At 56.4% G+C, this 19350-nt stretch overlaps 1 protein-coding gene across 1 annotated transcript in view; it reads right to left on the minus strand.

The window, feature by feature from the left end:
• Nucleotides 1–2126, minus strand: part of HHIPL1 (HHIP like 1) — a 28721-nt gene extending 26595 nt beyond the window's left edge. Inside the window, exon 1 of the mRNA XM_027572154.2 lies at nucleotides 1857–2126. Within this exon, the coding sequence (XP_027427955.1) occupies nucleotides 1857–2126 (270 nt within the window). The remainder of the gene's footprint in view (nucleotides 1–1856) is intronic.
• Between the last annotated feature and the right edge of the window lie 17224 nt (nucleotides 2127–19350).

The raw sequence follows: 19350 nt of genomic DNA on the forward strand, positions 1-19350 counted from the left end.
TGCTGAATCCAGACACGGCCTTGGCTCACAGACAGCACGGTCCTCCCTCTAGGCTCTCCTGCCCTCCCTTGAGGCCCTGCCAGAGAAAGTGTGATCCAATCTCCACTCCTCTCCAAGTTCACTCCAGACATGAGGTCACTCTCAGAGACGCCTGGGGTAAAATGCTAGTGGCCATTCCACCCCTGGTTGCTCAAGGCCAAGCCATGCTGGGAAGATTCCCAAGGTAGCAGGACTGACCCTTCCCTTCCTCTTCTGAGGACCCACCCACCTGATTTGCTCTGCTGAGCCTGGCACATAGTAGGTGTTCAATTAACAAATGTGGAGTGGCTACACGAACCCAGCTATGTGACCAGGGGTGGGAGGGGCTGGGTTCCAAGGAACCCCCAGGCTAGTGAAGGAGGCAGATGCTTGACCATACCACTCTGGCTCCCCTGAGATGCACAGCACTGGGGCTGAGCAGAACTTACCCCCCCCCCGACCTTTGCTTTCTGGCGCTCCTCAGGGCCCCCTTCCTCATCCACTCCCAGCGCCTCTTATTTCTGACCCAGATGGCCCACCCACACTGGCACCAAGTGTGGTCCACGTGCCCACCATGGCCATAACCGAGCTGTGTGACCACTGAGCAATCTCTGCCTCTCTGGGCTTTCCCTGAATCGGCCTCTGGGCCCCACTCCGTCCCTGCCTAGGGCCGAGAAGCCAATGGGGGCCAAAGAGGCACTAGAGAAATCTAACCAGAATCAACCACTGAGCCCTAAGTATGTGCCCTTTCGTCTGTGTGGCAACTCCGAGGGACGGCTAAGAGTGCCCCCATTTTAAAGATGACACAATGATGTACAGTGGTGACCTGCCCAGGGTCACACAGCCAGGAAGTGGCAGGGCCAGGATTAACCCAGCAAGTCTGACTCCAAGCCAGCCCTCCTGCCCCTGCCCTGGCTGGCTGAAGGGTGTCAGCTACGCTGGCCAGCAGGACCCTTCCACCCAGGCTTCTCACTGCCTGCATGGTGGGCCAGGGCCAGCCTAAGGGCTTCCTGGCCTTGACTCCATTTCCCCAGGGATTCTGGTCAGTCACTTGGGAATCAGACCCATGCAGGAGAAAAAGAAACAGCTAGGGCACAATCCGGAGCCGGCAGAAGTAGGGGCTCTGTCCTCAGAGGGGAGATGGGACAGAGAGGTTACACCAAAGGGATGTCACTCAGGTGGTCTGAAAGGACGAGAGCCCCTCTGCCTGGTGGGGGTGCCCCCAGAGAGAGGGAACAGCAGGAACCTCGGTAGGGGCATGGCAGGCCCGGCTCACCCAGGGTGTGAGCACCCTGCAGTTAGGTCCAGGAAGGGGGCAGGAGCTCGGAGACTGTGTCCTCAGGGCAGGGGAGGGGCCCTCATTGGGAGCAGTGTCCCCCACACCCCTCGGCAAACCCAAGTCCAGCGCATCAACCACGCTCCCTGCTCCTGGCAGGTCCAGGCTGCTCCCACCTCCCCTGGGGGCAGCACGGGCAGCACTGAGCGAGCGGGACAAAGGCTTCCCATCCTGGTACCCCCATAAGGGCGGGGCTCCTCGAGGCCAGGACACTGGGGGGCTGAGTCCAGGAGGTCCCGGGACACAGGGGCCCCCAAACTCCAAGGGACTGATGACATCGGTGTGTCCGCCCCTCTTGTTCCCAAGGGGAAACTGAGGCTCAGAGAAGGCCCAAGTCACGAAACTTAATGAATGGCAAAGCCCGGCTCCCCGCCCCGCGCCGAGAACCCCGCCCGGGGCCTCAGGGTCCCAAGCCCGCCGCCCGCCCTCGATCGCCACCCGGCGGGGCTGCCCCCGCCGCCCTCCCGCCGGGCCACCGAGGCCCCGACGCGCTCCCGCTCACCTGGCACAGCAGGTCGAGCGCGTAGCCGGCGCACGCGGCCCACTCCGCGGCGTCCACGCGCGCCGCCAGGGCTCCGAAGCGGCGGGCCAGCGCCTCGTCCTGCTCCGGGGTGCAGCAGCCGAAGGCCGAGTACTGCGCGCAGAAGCGCAGCGGCTGCGGCGGCCGGAAGGGCGGCCTGAAGTCCAGGCACTGCGGGTGCGCCGCCGCCCCGAGCGCCCGCAGCGCCAGCAGGGCCAGCAGCGCCCCGGGCCCGGCCCGCCCGCCCGCCATGCCGCCGCCGGCGTCCCGCTCCGCCCCGGCCCGGCCCGGCCGGCGCAGGAGGAGGCGGGGGGCGGGCATCCCGGCCCCGCGCGCCCCGGGAGCCGCGCCCCGAGCGCCCGCCCCGCGCCAACCCGCACCCTCCCGGGGCGCCCGCGGCGGCGGGGAAGGGGCCTCGGGGTTGGGGATCTGCCCTGCGGGGAGGCCACCCCTGGCCGGGGGACGCCCCGGCGGGGCTTAAGGAGGAGGGGCGCGGCGCGGAACTCCACGCCCGGCGCCAGCTCTGTTCCCGCTGTTCCAGCGGCCCCTCCCTTCTGGACCGGGAGCCTTTCTTAATACAATAGCGGTGGCCTGGCCTCCTGGGGCGCCAGGTGCCGACTGGGTTTCCCGGATCCTTCCTCCCCCCGCCCCGCGCTATTTCGTCCAGGAGGTGCGGAGACTCCGGGGTTCCAGTCCCGCCTCTGGCTGGGCCAGGGAGGGACGCGAGGGAGCCAGTGGCTGGGAATTCTCACGGAAACACTTAAAAATGGGGATGCGACAGGGTAAGGGGCAGGCGGTGCTGCCCGGGACTCATAAGGAGAAGTGAAACCTAGGCCTGGGTTGGGGAGGGAGAGTGGGGCAGCTCCCCATCCCAGGCTTCTTCCCTTTCTCCCCTCCTGGGCCAGCAGATCGCCCTACAGCCTGGGCCTGCTGGGCCTCGGGGAACCCTCCTGCGTACCTCCTGGGTGGGCATCCCGCTCTCCATCCTGCAGCCCCTGCCCCTGCTTCTTGCCCCTATATCACCCTCCTGGGTTATGGGTCCGGCTATACAGAAGAGGGAGCACAGACCCCAAGGGAGTGGAGAGCTCACCCAGCCTCCCACCGCACGCTTGTGGCCGAGAACCCAAGCCCCTCTGTTTCTGCTCTGACACATGAGGAGCCTGCAAGTTGTGGCTTCTGGCCTGCCAAGAAAAAAGCTGAACAAACTGAAAATTGATGACTTTTCTCAGACCCATCAGAGAACAGAGGTCTCAGGGCTAAGTGCCTTCCCCGGACCTGGAGAGACAAGGAAATGCAGAGTCTCATCTGAGATCTGCTCACCTGGAGCAGAAGTCCTTGAAGCTATAAACTGCTAGGATGGCTTAAATGATCATTTTGGGGAACTGCTGGGGGCTGCGTGTGGACTAGTGCCAGGCTGAGAAGCTCCTGGGGAGAGGACCAGAGTCAAAAGGAGGAGGCCACAGGTTAGTGATTTGACCTCCAGACATCTCCCCAGAGGACAGGTTACCCCTGTGAACTACATCCACAGCATTCTCCATATCAAAGGCCTGCTCTCCGGGGGGGGGGGGGGGGGAAGCTGTACCAGAGCCTTACCCACCGTGGGGGGTGGCATTTCCCCAACTCCAACCCCCTCTAAACTTCGAGGCTTACTAAGAAACACTAGTGAATGTCACAGCCCAAGGACGTAAGATTATAGAACATTTCTCCTCCCTGACTCCTTACGGCCACCGTACAGGCCTCCCGTGTAATAACAGTGGTCACACGCTCGATCTAAGGGAGTCTTAGGATCTCAGGATCTTAGGGAATCTCAAAGACAACAGGAGCCAGCAGAGGAATTTGAAGCCCAGAGCTCCTACGGGTACGGGTACGGCAGACATAAGCCCGAAGTGCAATCCCAGCCAGATCAACATAAATCCTCACACTAAAAGCCCATTTGCCTCTGTTCCTGTTACCCAGTGCAACATGTCTGGCTTTCAAGAAAAAATGACACAGTGTGATAAGTGACAAGAGAAGACACAGTCTGAAGAGAAAAAGCATTCAGAACCAGGCTCAGGTAAGACACCGATTTTGGAATCATCAGAGAATTTAAAATAAGTATGGTTAATGTTGTGGCTCTAATGGAAAACGTTGACAGCATGCAGGAACAGATGGGAAATGTAAGCGGAGAGATGAAAACTTTATGAAAAAAATTGGAAAGAAATGGTAGGAATCAAAAACACTGAAACAGAAATGAAGAACGCCTTTGACGAGCTCATCAGGAGACCGGACCCTGCCAAGGGAAGAATCAGTGTGCTTGAAGATACGTCAGTAGGGACTTCCCAGCCTAACATACAAAGAAGAAAAAAAAATGTTAAAAAAGCAAACAGAACAGAACATCCAAGATCTATGGGACCATTTCAAAACGGCCAACACAGGTGCGATTGGAAAACCAGGAAGTGAAGAAAGAGACAATGTAGCAGAAGAAAAATTTGAAGTAGCAAGGGCTGAAAATTTTCTTTCTTTTATTTTTTAAAGATTTTATTTATTTATTTGACAGAGAGAGAGACAGCGAGAGAGGGAACCCAAGCAGGGGGAGTGGGAGAGGGAGAAGCAGGCTTCCCGCCGAGCAGGGAGCTGATGCAGGGCTCGATCCCAGGACCCTGGTACCATGACCCGAGCCGAAGGCAGACACTTAACGACTGAGCCACCCAGGCGCCCCAGGCTGAAAATTTTCTAAAGTTAATGACAAATAACAAACAGCTGATCTGGAAATCCAAGAAAATATAACGCAGGATGAACACCAAACAAATCGACACCTAGGCGTATCATATTCAGAACCGATGACAAGAAAAGCTTGAAAGAAGCCAGAAGGGGGGAAAAAAACCCACCTTGCCTGCAGAGGAACAAAGAAGAACCACAGCACATCGCTCATGCAAGCAAGAAGTGCCCAGAGTGGAGGGTTTACAGAAGCAGCAGAAAAAAGAAAAAAAAAAAAAAATCCACCTAGAATTCTAGACTCAGCAAAACCATCCTTCAATGTGAAAGAGAAATACTTTTTCAGAAAAACAAAAGCTGAGGGAATTCAGCAGCAGCAGACCTGCCCTACAAAAAAATGTTAAAAGAAGTTCTTCATGGAGAAGGAAAATGATAAAGGTCAGAAACTCAATGTGTCGGATAATGAGAGCATATGGATGGGTGAATGCATAAGAGCGGGGCCGCTGGGTCGGAGGGAGGGAGAAGTGGGAATACCCCGTTATAAGGTACCTGTGCCACACAGGGGACAGAACAGTATTCACTGAAGGTGGACTTGCATTCATTAAAAATGTATGTTTCCTCTGTACTATCTGCTGGAATTTTTCTGTAAACCTAAAATTGTTCTAAAATAAAGTCATAAATAAAACGTATATTGCATACTCTATAACACCCACTAAGGTCATTTTTTAAAAAGCATAACTGATATGCTTCGAAAGGAAGTAAAATGAAATGATAGTGGTAGATGCTCAATAGAAATCGGAGAAGGCAGATAAAAAGGGGAAAACCAAGAACATGTGTAATCAATAAAGAACAGTTATGAACAGCAGATCCTAAGTTTTAAGATATTAACCACTTTAAATGTGAATGATTGAAATAAACCGATTTAAGTTCATAGATTGTCCGAGTGGATAAAAAACGAGGTCCAGGCACCCCTGGGTGGCTCACTCATTAAGTGTCTGACTGCAGCTCGGGTCATGATTTCAGGGTCTTCAGATCAAGCCCTGAGTCAGGCTTCCCATTCAGCAGGGAGTCTGCTGAGGATTCCCTCTCCCTCTCGGTCCCCTTTGCCACTCCTCCCACTCCTGCTCCGTCTCTCTTTCTCTCTCTCAAAATAAATAATAAATAAATCTAAACAAACAAAAAAATGAGGCCCAGCTATAGGTTGTGTACAGGAAAGCCCATTTAAATGTAGAGACTCAGAAAGGTTGCAAATAAAGGGGTGGAGAAAGACACTACACACCATTATTGATCAAAAGAAACCCAAGTAGCTATGTTAGTTTCCGACAAAGTAAACATCAGTATTAGAACTGGGTCCTAGGGACGCCTGGGTGGCTCAGTCGTTAGGCGTCTGCCTTCGGCTCAGGTCATGATCCTGGCGTCCTGGGATCGAGCCCGGCATCGGGCTCCCTGCTCAGTGGGGAGTCTGCTTCATCCCTCTCCCTCTGCTGCTCTCCCTGCTTATTCTCTCTCTCACTCTCTCTCTCTCCCTCAAATAAATAAAATCTTAAAAAAAAAAAAAAAAAAAACTGGGTCCTCTAGGGACACCTGGGTGGCTCAGTCGGTTAACCGTCTGTCTCAAGGTCCTGGGATCGAGTCCAAGTCAGACTCCACGCTCAGCAGAGAGTCTGTTTCTCCCTCTCTCTCTCGGCCCTCCCCCACCACCCCTCATGCTCGCTCTCTCAAATAAATAAATAAAATCTTAAAAAAAATAAAAAGAACTGGATCCTCTAGTCCCTACCAGACTCACCTCCCTGAGGGCAGGGGTCCTGGCTGTTGAACCCCCAGGGTACAGCATCTGACATGTGCTGGGCATTCCATTATTTGTATGAACTAATCAGCACATGATTGGGATGAAGGAATGAGTGAGGGAGCGAATGCATGAATGAATGCTCAGACTTTGCTGTTTCCATGAGGCTTGAGCTCCTGCCACAGGCTTGGGTCAGATAGGCTGGACAATGGGGCGCCTGGGTGGCTCAGATGGTTGAGCGTCTGCCTTCGGCCCAGGTCATGGTCCCAGGGTCCTGGGGTGGGGCCCCACATCGGGCTCCTGGCTCAGTGGGGAGCCTGCTTCTCCCTCTCCCTCTGCCTCTCTCCCTGCTCGTGCTCTCTCTCTCTCGATCTCTTTGTCTCAAATGAATAAATAAAATCTTAAAAAAAAATAGACTGGGCAATTTCACCAAATGCCTCCTGGGAGTCAAGGATGTTTATGGGAACACAGGGAGCGGACACTGCCTGGGAGCAGGGACAAAGCTGGTCTTTTGAGCCTGTGTGTCTTCAAGGTCCCCCCCGACCACAAACCCCATGGAAACAGCCATGGAAGCCAGCCCCGTGGCTGAGAAAAACCTCTGGATTTTCTTCCCCAGATATAGGCTTTATGCGGTCAACAGATGATTCAGGGCCCCTTGCTGTCCATGCAGGCTGAGCCTGGCATGAAGGTTCTGCTGTGGACTCCCCCAGTGACCCCATGCAAGACCAGCCTCCACTTTCAGCCCCGGTTTCCCTACCTCTTGAGTGAGACCAAGCCACGGCTACAGCCACTCTGAGTCCCAGCCCTTTGATCCTGAGGGTTGCATGAGGGTCCAGGAGCTTTTCCAGAAGCCCAGTGGGCACCGTCGGCTGCCCAAACCAGGACACACAGGCCAGCAGGACCCCCACTTCTGCCCAGACTGGGTCATTCGGGGCAGCCATGCCGTTGGCTCCTGGAGACCAGACATCCGTAAATTACATGGTCATTAGTTCCTTCTCCAGAATGACGGGAAGGCCATGGGCAGCCTGTTTGCCCACTGGGCTACCTGCCTTCCCGGTCTCAAGCCCAAGTGTTGGAGATGGTCCTTTCTCCCAGGTCCCAGGCCTCCTGTGGCCATCAGCTACAGCAAAAGCATACGCTAGGAGTCATCTCGTGAACCCTGGAAATGAATTGGTCATTGCCACCCTGGCAGCGGGACGGACTAGCCTGTGTGATGTGGAATATCGCTGGACAAGGCCTGGGGCCAGCAGAGGCCTCAGGCCAGAGCCCAAGGGCTTTTGTAAACATTTCACACCTACAGAAAATTATAAAGGAGAGAAGAAAGAAAACCCAAGAACACACCACTGGACTTTGCCAAAGTGAATATTTGACCGCATTTGCTCCAGAGGTCTTCAATCACTTTAAGACATGAGGAACTGTGAGACACAGGCGAGAGGCCATCCACACGGCCTTAGTAACCAAGAGCCCTGGGCTTGAGCCCTGGCTCAGCGACCTGCTAACTGGGCGACCTTGGACAGGCTACTTACCCTCTCTGTGACTCGGTTTATTCATCTGTTAAATGGGGATGATGGGAGAGGCTGTAAGAAGAGAGCCTGGCATGGAGTATGTGCTCAGTAAGTGGGAGCGATTACAGACCCATGCCCCGTGGCCTCACACCAGCCTCATGGCCTGTCCCTCTGCCCGCAAGGGAAGGTTCTGCTGAAGGTCCCCTGCTATGTTCTTAAACTTTGTATAAATGATCTCTTGCTGCGCTTTTCCCTTTGTGACTTGCTTCCTTCCCCTCAATCCCGTGTTTGGGATCCGTCCACACTAATCAGGGCATTCTCCCTAACTGCTGTCTACAATGCCGCTGTATGTACCTTCCACCTTCTGCAGAGGACACAGATCCCCAAAAAGGCAGCTCAGACCGTCCCTGAAGACCGGCCTGCTTGCCAATCTGCTGGTCTCTTGGAACCTCTATTTTTAAGTTTAAACCTGGAAAAAGAAAAAAGAAAAGCAGGAGACAGAACTAGTGTTTAGCGCAGACTGTGGCTTGCCGGGGGCTCTGCCCGTGCCACCTCCCACCATCCTCGCACCCGCACCACGGCACGCGGCAGCTGCCGGGCACACAGGTCAGCCCTCAGGTCCCAGCCGGGGCCACGGGAATGGGGACGTCCTCCCCCCAGATGCTGCCCCACCCCCACCCCTGGGCTGGCAGGACCCCCCGGGCCTCCCCTGTTCTTCTGAGTTTCCGGGGGTCTCACATGAACTCAGGGGCACCTTTGCTGATGTGCTGCGGCCCCACCATCTCCCTCCCTGCCCTGCCCACGCCAGCCTTCGTTGCCCTGTTTTCTTCACCACGTGCAGATGGGGAAACTGAGGCACAGCTTACTGACAACAAGGAATCGTAGTGGGGTCAGGAAGTGGAGGGGTCAGCATCTGAACCCAGGGCTCAGTGGAGGACACCTCCCCTGAGGCCCCCCGAAGGTGAAAGCCCAGGTGGAGTCAGCAGCAGGCTGTCACTTGGGCCTGCCGGGTCTTCCCCCTCGCCACCAGCTGTGGGGCCTCATGGCTCCAGCACTCTGTTGTACTGCTCATCCGCTGCTTGTTCACTGCGCCCTGTGGCTTTGACAAAGCATCTGGTTTAATTGTGAGCACGTGGCAGGTCTTGGCACCGGCACTCTCTGGTCTTCTTCTGGAATGGGCACTGTCTGCTGATTCTCCAGGACCTTGGCTCCCCCCAGGAAAGTGGCCTGGACACCAGATAGCCCTGAGCTTAAATCTGTACTCTCTTTCTGGCTTAACCCACCCTGAACCTCAGTGTCCACATCCGCACCACCACCGGACAGCCCAGCTATTCTGGGGAATTCAGATTTCCAGTGTTCTCCTTTGACGTTTCCCATGCTCTGTTCTGCAGACCATGGGTTCTGGGTGTTCTTATCAGGGGCTGGGGCTGCATAGGGTACACGGCTAGGTAAGTTTGGAAATATCCCATTCCAAGCCCCTCCTAGAGATTCAAGACGTACCTCTGCATGCTAAAGGCTCTGAAAAGTCCTGCAGCCAAAGCCTGTTTCTTTTATTTGTTCAAGTAAGACATCTGATTCCCAGCACACCTATTAACACTATTCTTCTCCATTGCCTTAATACACATCAAAGTCAGAACTCTCCGAGTTGTGTTTCCTCTCTGTAAAAAGGAATGGCACCCTGGCCTGGCAGGGGCAGAGAAAAGTCAGGTGGAAGATGCCATGGGAGGGGCTCCAGAGGGGGCTGGCTGGTGCTGCCTGCTCCTGGCATCTTGAGGGTAGAGGGTCCTCCACCCCCCGCCCCTGACAGAGCCCCACCCTCGCTCCTGCTCAGAAGTCCCAGGGGAGACCCAGTCACACACCCTGTGCATGCGGCCCCAACGGGCCTGGGGCTGGGAGATTTTTCTGGAGCCCACTGTGAGAGCTCCTGCCTCCTGGGAAGCCCAGTGCAGCCTGCCCTTCCTCATCCCCAGCTGCTTTGCTCTTCTCCTGCCAGAGTCCCAGACATGGGAGCTACAGCCCCGCCCTAACTTTGTGCCCAGTGCTCTTCTCACACACCATGCATGGGCTGCTCAATCCTGTCCTGGGCATGCGGGGGGGCGGGGGCGGGGGGGGGATTCCAACCAAAAAATATCAGAACACTCGTTTCAAAACCAAAGTTCCAGGGAAAATCCGTGGACGTCAGAGCAGGAAAATGGGCTATCATTTTACACTTTTTTTTTTAAGGTTCATTTATTTATTTGAGAGAGACAGTGAGCGAGCATGGGGGGAGGAGCAGAGACAGTTTTGAGCAGACTCCGCACTGAACGCAGAGCCCAACGTGGGGCTCGATCTCACCACCCTGAGATCACGACCCTGAGATCACAACCTGAGCCCAAACCAAGCGTTGGACACTTAACGGACTGCGCCCCCCAGTTGCCCCTGGGCTATTATTTTAAAAACAGGAAAGCTGAGGCTGCCTGTTTTCCTCTGCCTTCTCTCTGTCTCCCACAAGGACAGGGGGAGCCCCTAAAATGAAGGCAGGTCCCTGAGTCCATGGAGACAGCGCCCCTCACCTGATGACCCCAGATTCGGTAAGTGGGATAGGGAAACCTATTCTACGACACTTGTCAAGTCTCATCAAATTGTCACGCCTCTGTGCAGAACCCTTCCACAGCACTACATGGGGCTGCCCAAATGCAGTTCGCATCCTAATTCCAGCTTCAGAGAGCCCCTGGCTGGTCTCAGATCTGGCTCATCCCTCCCAACCCTGCAGCGCCAGGTGATGTGACACCACAAAATGAGGGGACGGGGGCTTTGGGCAACAAGGCTTCCCCTCCATCGTTACCAACAGCGGCCTGCCCCATGTGTGGAGGGTGAGTCCTGCTTTGGCTTCAGAGTCCTGTCCATTCCTAAAATTCCAGAAACTGTGCTCTGAGGTTGTTGAGGGCTGAAACCATGGCCCCTGGTAGCCAGGGAGTGTTCAGCTAATACCAGACATCTTATAGATACCCAGCAGGTCATTCCAGAAGAGGGAGTTTTGACCAGGGAGATATGTTTCAGCCCATAGAGAGAGGGTCTCTCCAGATGGGGAGTTGGCCAATTAAGGGGTAAGCGCCCCATCACTGGAGGCATGCAAGTAGTTGCTGAGCAGTCTCCTGTCCGTGCTGCTGTAACTGAGGGCTCCCTGCTCTGCGAGAAGCCTGCTTCTCCCTCTGCCACTCCCCCTGCTTGTGCTCTCTCCCGCTCATGCTCTCTTTCTCAAGTAAATAAATAAAATCTTAAAAAAAATAAATAAACACACTTCCACGTCATGGTTGTTCATGGGCAGCCTCCTGCTTTTTTCACTGACAATGCATTTTCAGCAGCAGCCTGCTGATCCAGGACAGTCCCCTCCAGGGGTCCACATCTATAACGTGGGGTAACACCCATCTCACAGGGCTGTTGGTTTCCCTGGTGGCACCCAGCAAAGTGTCTGGCACAAGGTCTGGGTGCTGGGAGAGGTCTACCTCAGTGGATGTCCAGGAACGAGCGCGCCCTGGCCCATGGGGCCGCAGCAACTGCTTGGGCCACCAGGGGGCTCCTTGGAGCAGCTACCTGGTCCTGCTGGTGGCCATACCACCGCCAGAGGTGACCGGGACAGCATAGGAGATTCCTCGGAGGGAGGGAGGCTCCTGGGCTGCGACGTGGCATCTTGAATTCCCAGAAGCATTGCCTTACCCTCCTCCATCCTCCTGCCATCTTCCTCGTCCAGGAGTTTGGGGACGAGGAACTGGGGTCACCTGTGACCTCACTCCTCTGGAAAAGAAGAGAAGTTTTCAAGCCATCGTTTTTGTTGTTGCTTTCATTCGGAGGAGGCAAAGAGGAAGAGGTGGTCTTGCACACACAGCCAGAGCCGCCGCCCCGCCCTGTCCCATCCCCTCTGAGACACCTGGACACCAGGCCCCAGACGTAGCAACACTCCCTGGGGGACCTCATGGCCTCGGCTCAGTCCATTTGCCTGTTTCTGAAGGCTCCCTGCAAGTCTACCTCTCCTGCACCTGCTCGTGCTGGTGCCTCTGCCCGGGGCACCCCTGCGCCTCCCAGCCCCATGCCTGCAGAGCCATCCCTCTGGGGCAGCCCGCAGGCCGTTAGGAGCTCTGGGCTGCTGCAGGCACTAGATGCCCCCATCTTGAGGCTGCAGACTCAGCCTCCAAGCCCAGAGCTGAGGCCGGTGGGTGGGCCGTGTCCCAGAGGCCCGAATTGGGTCGTGCGCTGCTTGCATCTCTTTCCCTCAGCCCCAGGCGGCAGGATAGACCCGAACAAGATCAAGCTGGAACGCTGACTGGAGCAGGGAAGCTGGGAACCTGTCTCTCAGGCTCTACTATGGCCTCCGGGGACTGCAAAAGCCTGCGCCTAGATCCCCACGGCCAGCAAGCCCCCTGGCTTCACCTACCCAGAGCCGACACCTGCTGGGGACCTGGCACTGTCGCAGCCACACCAGGCACACATTCAACACGCTTGAAGCCAGCCAGCCATTCCAGAGTCAAACTCAGCCGCGAGGTGGATCTATAAACAGGGAGCGCCCCTTCCCTCTAGCAACAGGCCAGACAGCTGCTCCAGGGGTACCCACCTGAAGGGCTCCAGACGCAGACACTTACCGGGCACCAGCCAGGGTGGGGCAGGCACAGTGCGAGCTCACTCAGTCCTCCCAGTGGCCTTGGGGTGTGCACCGTTGTGCAGATGGCGAGAGGGAGCAAAGTGGATCACTGGTCCAGGGCCACACAGGGAGCGGGCAGAAGCCCCAGGATTGGAGGCCAGGCCAACTGGGCCCTGGTCCATGCTCTTAACCAGCAGGATGCACCGCCTTTTGGAGCAGGGGTGCTAGGCTTGTGTGGAGGCAGGGAGCTGTGCTTTATATATACATATATATATAATATATATAGTTTTTTAATGATTGTATTTATTTATTTATTTAAGAGAGAATGAGTGAGAGAGAGAGAGAGAGCACGAGCTGGGGTGGGTGGGGGAGAGGCAGAGAGAGAAGCAGACTCCCACTGACATGAGAGCCTGACATGGGGCTCGATCCCAGTACCCCGGCACTCTGACCTGAGCCGAAGGCAGACACTCAACCGACTGAGCCACCCAGGTGCCCCGGGATCTGTGTTTTATAAAAACAGTGATTGCCTCTGCTTGACTTTTCAGTCTTCCCACTCACGAATCTCCCCCGGGTCCGTCACCAGATGCATCCAGGGGCAGATGGGTAGGAGTGGCTGCCTGAGTCCAGGATCCGATGAAGGGTGGGGAGAACCCCATGCCGTGACCCAGGCTGCCTGACGGGGCCTCTGATCTTCAGCATCGTCCTGGGGCTGGCTGGGACGGGACGCCGCCCAATGCTGGGCATTGGCCACGGACTCAACCCCAGTGAGGCAGTCACTCAGATTTGCCTGCCTGGGGCACTGCCCTCAATAATAATACTAATTATGACTATTATTAACATTCTATTGTGATGATGGTAGTAACCACAGAGGCGTGGTCTGTGGAGTTTGGCGTCGTGGTCAGGAGACCAGACTCTGTGTCAGGCAGACGTGGCACACCTTTGGCTGCAGGATCCTGTGATTGGGCCTCCCTGTGCCTCAGTTCGTCCTCTGCAAAGTGGGATGAAGTTGCCAGGTGACGATGAAGAACCTGATGAAGGTGTCAGGTTCTGCGGGCCACCTGGGGCTCCTGGCCAGCCTGTCAGGGACAGAGCCTGAGCTGTAGCCACAGCAAGGGAGGCCCTGCACCACCACCTTGTGCTTTTAGAGTGAGCCCCCCAGAACCCAGGGAAACTGCAGTCTCAAGAGTTCCCACAGCTTCCCCCCTGCTGTCATCACCGGATGAGCAACTTTGGGTCCTGAGATGACAGCCCTCAGGCCGGTGGCTTACATACTTTATCCTCAAGGCACCTTGCAATTTATATTAGGTCAGGACTAGTTATTTCTCCAGATTCCTCTCCTTCAAGAAGATGGGAATTCGACGGGCTGCCCCCGTTAGAGATAGGGTGCCCGAGGCACACAGGAGGGCCAGTGCCTTGCTTCTGGCCTTCTTGGCCTTGGGGTGTCAGACACACCCCAAGGGGCACCAAGGTCAGGGTTCAAGTAAGGATTCTGAACTTGGCTTCCCCGGTGTAGTTCCTGAATTAGGCTCCCAGAGAAAGAGAATGGGATACAGAGAGTGCTCGCACACACGATCATGGGTGGCTATACGGGGGCAGGGAGCTTCCAGAAGCCACCCACCCCATGAACAAACTCCCACTACAGGCCAGTAGGTCCCACCCACCACCCGCCTTCTCTCCACAGATCCCATGATGGGCACACAGGGGACAAGGAGCTGGCCCCCACTCCTGCTGCTGCCCGAGTCGGAGAAGGGGCAGGGGTATCCCCGGGTTGGGAGCTGGGGCTGTACATTCCTCAACCTGTGTGCGTTGATAAGAATATGCAGACTGCCCTTTACGGAGCCCCAGCCCAGACATGGCGTCACCAACTCTGCATATCTCCTCTGTCCTCACAACAGCCCTGGGGCTGGGGCGCAGTGTAGGTGCTCTGGCTACGCCATCCCCAGGTGGGGAGAAATCCAGGAGGTGAAGGTTTGTTCAGGCACACAGCCACCCAGGAGCCCAGGGCTGGGCACCCCCGCAACCCTGGCACCGTCTCATCTCCTCCTGCAGGGAGCCGCATGCCAAGAAGGCGGAGGACTGTCTGGCTGACCGGAGGCGGAGAGCCTGAACTCTGGCTCTGCCCCCCTCGGCGTCCCATTCTCCCACCTGCAGGGGTGGGTAACCGCCCTCACCAGGTTGCCCCGTGGATCCGACCACGATGTGGCGTGCCCACTCCTGCAGTGGGCACACGATGAATCAGTTTCCATCTTTCTTTCCCTCAGTGGTCAAGCAAAGTGCTCCCACTCCCAGACAAAATATTTACATTTTCACAGAAGTGCCTGTCCTAAGAAGGGGCGGGAGTGCTGGTGGGATTTGGGGCAGTGTGTCTGGCCAGGCGGCAGCTGGGAAAAGCGCTCCCTGCTCCTCAGATCCCAAGAGCGGCGGGCCCAGGGAGGCATGTGGGGTCCTCTGCCCCTCCTCCCCTCAATCTCAGAAGCACCACTTCCCCCAAATCACCCAAATTCTCCTGGGCTGAGCTCATGTCACAATTTTGAGCTAATGGAGGACTTCTCTTCACTCCGACCTTAAGGGATTACGGTTCTCAGAGCGAGGCTTAAAGGGAAACAGACACTCAAAGAAAGGCAGTAAGGTGCTCCAACACCCTTATATCCCTCTGAAATCAGACACACACACACACACACACACACACACACACACACACGCACGCACGAGCGCGCGCACCATTAAATGATAAAAGCCAGCCTGGTGGGTCTGTAGGAAACACCACACCCCCAAGGATCTCTTCCTTGGATCTTCTTCCCCAACTCCGCGGCCTATAGAACAGGGTAGCCCCTTTTCAGGCTTAGCCACAATTCTCCCCGACAGCGAAGCCCTCCTAGCCCCCTGTCAGAATCACTGCGCCCTCCTGGAGGTTCCCAGAGGACATTGGCCTGTCTCTCTGCCTCCTCCTCTACTCCAGCCACTCTCAGCCATTCATTCGGCCAGTTGACACTGAGGTCGTATGCTGAGCACTTCATATACGTGGTCGGGGGTCCTTCCCACAAGCCTTCACGTGGCGAGGATCCTGTGACAAATAAAGAAACCAAGGGTGATTTGCCCAAGCCTGGCTGGTCCCCCACCCTGAGCACAGTGCCGTCTCTGTAGGGGCCTGGGTGGACTCAGGAGACCCCGGGATCCCAGGGTGTAGAGAGGGGCAGGGCAGGTAGGCAGATGGCGCCCGCATGGCACTGCAGTACCACAATCGGAGAGCCTGGGGGCCTGCACGAGCCTGATGGGCTGCCAGGGGGCCATGGAGAAGAACTTGACAAAGCTTTGTCCTGGTGTGGGAGTCAGCCAGGTGAGGGAGAGGGACAGGAGGTCCCGGACAAAGCGAGCACTGTGGGCGAAGGTGTGGAGGTGAGACAGATAATAGTGTATCTGGGGAACAAGCTCTTTATGTTGTCCTTTTGGCAGAGTGGAAAATGTGGGCTGGAGAGCGGGGCAGTTAGGAGGAGGTCGACTCCCTGGACAGAACAGCCCAGAGATGATACTTTGTAAATCAGTGCAAGCTGAAATAAGAGAGTCTCTAAGGGTGGGCCGAAGGTCTCAGGCTTCGGCCCTGCCTGTTTCAATCAAGCATCTGGATGGGGCTGTGGGAGGCTTGCTGTGCGGATGTGCCAATGGCCACAGCTCGTGAAAACATGGCATTTCCAGGAACCTCAGCAGATGGAACAAGGGACTGAAACCGACACAATGGAGCTGAATAGGGAAAACCAGAATAACCCGCATTTGGGTGCAAAAGGTCAATTGCACAGACTGACAAGTTCTTGGCCAGACTTCTTTCTGTCCCCAGTTGTCTTTAAAAAGTGCATCTCCCAAGGCTGGGATGTTTCCTGGCCCTGTGCACCGAAGGTCTTCTTTAAAAATTCTGCAGTCACGGGGCACCTGGTTGGCTCAGTCGGTTCAGTGTCTGCCTTTGGCTCGGGTCTTGATCCCAGGATCCTGGGATGGAGCCCCACGTCAGGCTCCCTGCTCAGCTGGGAGTCTGATTCTCTGTCTCCCTCTGCCGCTCCCCCTGCTTGTGCTCTCTTGCTCATTCTCTCGCTGTGTCTCTCAAATAAATAAATAAAATCTCTTTGAATAAGCTCTGTGGTCAGTGGCACCCAGTGCTCTGCACCACTGGGTGTCCCGGCCTTGGGAGAGTCCTGCGAGGAGGTGGCCAGCGCTGTGGCACCAGCAGGGGCTCAGCCCAGCAGTGCCGGTGAGGCGCTCCTGCTGCTCACCATAGCCGGGGCTGGCCTCGCCCACATACAAGCCCCCAGTCCCAGCCAGGAAGTCGTTCATTCGAGCTGCCCAGAGACCAGGCAGCGCCTCAGCCAGGCGAGCAGCAGCTTCGGGGTGCGGCAGCGGGGCGTAACTCCCTTCCTGTGGGAGTGGACAGAGGGCAGCCACTTTTGCCTGTGATGAGCTGTGGATGGTGGCTATGCAGACCGGTCAAGGGGAGATTCAGGAGGCCTGGCACACAGCAGGCACTCAATAAATAGTTGATGATTCATGAAGAGTCAGCTATCTTTAGGTCTCCAGGCCTTTTTAGCTCCTGTGTCTGTTTGCTCAGCAGTAAGGTGGGCATAAGTATTCGCCAAATGGTGGCATAGGGTGGGCACTCAGCCCACAGAACTCCCCGCCCAGCCAGCAAGTCCTCCCTGCCTCTGAGACATGTTCACGCTGCCTTAGTTGTTTTACCTCCAGAGACGGAGAGCTCACTACCTTGAGTCTACAACACAGCAGACACGGGTCCTGCCTTTAAGCATTCACAATCTTGTGGGGGAAGCACAGAGTGACCCCTGGACACTGAGAGGCTGACCTCACAGGGCTGACTCCCTCCCCTGGTCCCGTTAGAGGGTGCTCCCAGTAGAAGGGCCAGTCTTCCATAGATGGGCCCTGGAGGAGTGACCCCCACCTCAGGCCCTGCCCAGAGGCCTGGCTCACTGGTTTTCTGCAGGGAGGAGTGACCCTCTGTGCTGGGGCAATTGCCCAGAGCTTGCAAAGGCTGGAACCCCAGCCCTCCTGTGGGGAGCCAGGAGGCTAGTGCCCCCCCCACCCCAGGACTGTTCCACAGCTCGCCCTACCCCACCTTCATCTGCTGCTCCCTCAGGAGAGCGGAGACTCTGGGGACCCCTCTCCCCAGTGGTGACCATCTCCAGACCTCCTTTCTGGCCTTTCTCAGCACTGCTGACAGACCTGCTTCCCCAGGGAGCGAGGCACCCTTTCTTCCCTTCCTGTGACCTCCACAGGGAGAACCACCCCGGCTGCTGGAGTGGCCTGGGCTGCCCCAGAAACACCGAGTCACCTGGGCCCTCCCGCTCTGAGGGCCATGACCTCGGGCGTGGAGGGGTAATGAACTCTTCCAGGAGAGCGTCAGATCTGTCGTTCTCCTCTGGAAGTGCCAGGTGGCACTCGCTGGCGGCCCCTCCTTGGAACCATTGAAAGGCCGGATCCCCATCCTGGGGCCGGCCTAGGTTAGCTTTGGGGCTTAGGAGCGGGAAAACGGCCATGCTTCCACTCAGGAATCCCACTTCTGGGAACTTATCCCAGGGAAACAATCCAACAGGAAAACCACGCTGTGCACAAACATGTCCCACACAGGAGTTATTTATAATGGTCCAGCCCCGGAAATAACCCCGTGTCCAGTGGTGGGGGAGCCGCCAAGCGCCTCAGCTGGCTAAATATCACAGGGTTATGAAATAGGGTGAGCGGGGCAGGGGTTCTTGGAGGCCCTGAGTCAGCCCCCCTGTGATTCCTGAAGCCCCGCCCCGCCCCTCCCCCACCCCCGCCCCTCCCCCACCCCCCACCCCGGCACTCCTTAAAGAGACCCATCCCAGGATTCACCCAGAGGTGGTGCGTCAGAATCTCCAGAAAAGGAATCTGGCTGACAAGCGTCCCACATGGTTCTTATCACCAGGTAGTATGAAAACCCCCAGTCCTGTGAGCCGTGGTGGTTGCCTCTGTGACATGGGCCTAGATCCACGGCCTGCCCCTGGGGTGGTGACAGGGTTAGTGATGGCCCCCGTGGGGGCTCGGCTCTGTGAGCTTCTGTCACCCCTCACACAGCCTGTGTCTCCCTCTCCCACTCCTGGGGCCCCGTCTACCTCTCTCCCTGTCCTATGACTGCCAAGGAATTCACATCTGCACACTCCATCCGGGCCACACAGCCTGGTCTGAGGACATCCAATGCCCCGGAGCTGTGGGAATGTTTCTTTAGGGGTCTCTACGACTCTCCCTCTGGCTGAGAACCCCTGGACCAGGAGAGGTGATTCTGCCTCTGAAATTCCTTGTGTGCCGCCTCTCCCTGGCTCTTGGGCAGGTTCTGCACTGCCTCCATAGGAGGGTGCACCTGCCATGGGAGGTCGACCTACTATGGACCCCCAAATACACGCCTGAACCTCAGCTTCTGTGGGTCAAATGGGCATGATGACTCCTGCCTGCCTAACAGGAGGAGAAAACGGCCCAGAGAATGCTTTGTGACTGGACAGAGCCTGGGTCACGTGGGGCTGGGCAGGGGCCCTCCAGCAGGTGAGGCCCTGTGGCCTGGGGGCCGCTGAGGAGGGTCAGGTCTGGGGCCTCCCATCAGGGAGCGCTCCTGCCTCTCCCCGCCCTTGGTTCACGTGCCACTGTCTGGAGGCACATTTTTATGATTATTTAGAGAATCTTTATATTGTAAACAAAATAATGCATGCACTTAGGTTAAAAAATAAATTGGATAACACCAAAATGTTCAAAAGGAAATGAAACGTCTCCCTAGCCCTTCCTCCCCTTTCTTTCTTTTTTTTTTTTAAGGTTCCTTTTTTTTTTAAGATTTATTTATTTATTGGGGCGCCTGGGTGGCTCAGTCGTTAA

Source organism: Zalophus californianus, chromosome 6, assembly GCF_009762305.2.
Source record: "Zalophus californianus isolate mZalCal1 chromosome 6, mZalCal1.pri.v2, whole genome shotgun sequence".
NCBI lineage: Eukaryota > Metazoa > Chordata > Mammalia > Carnivora > Otariidae > Zalophus > Zalophus californianus.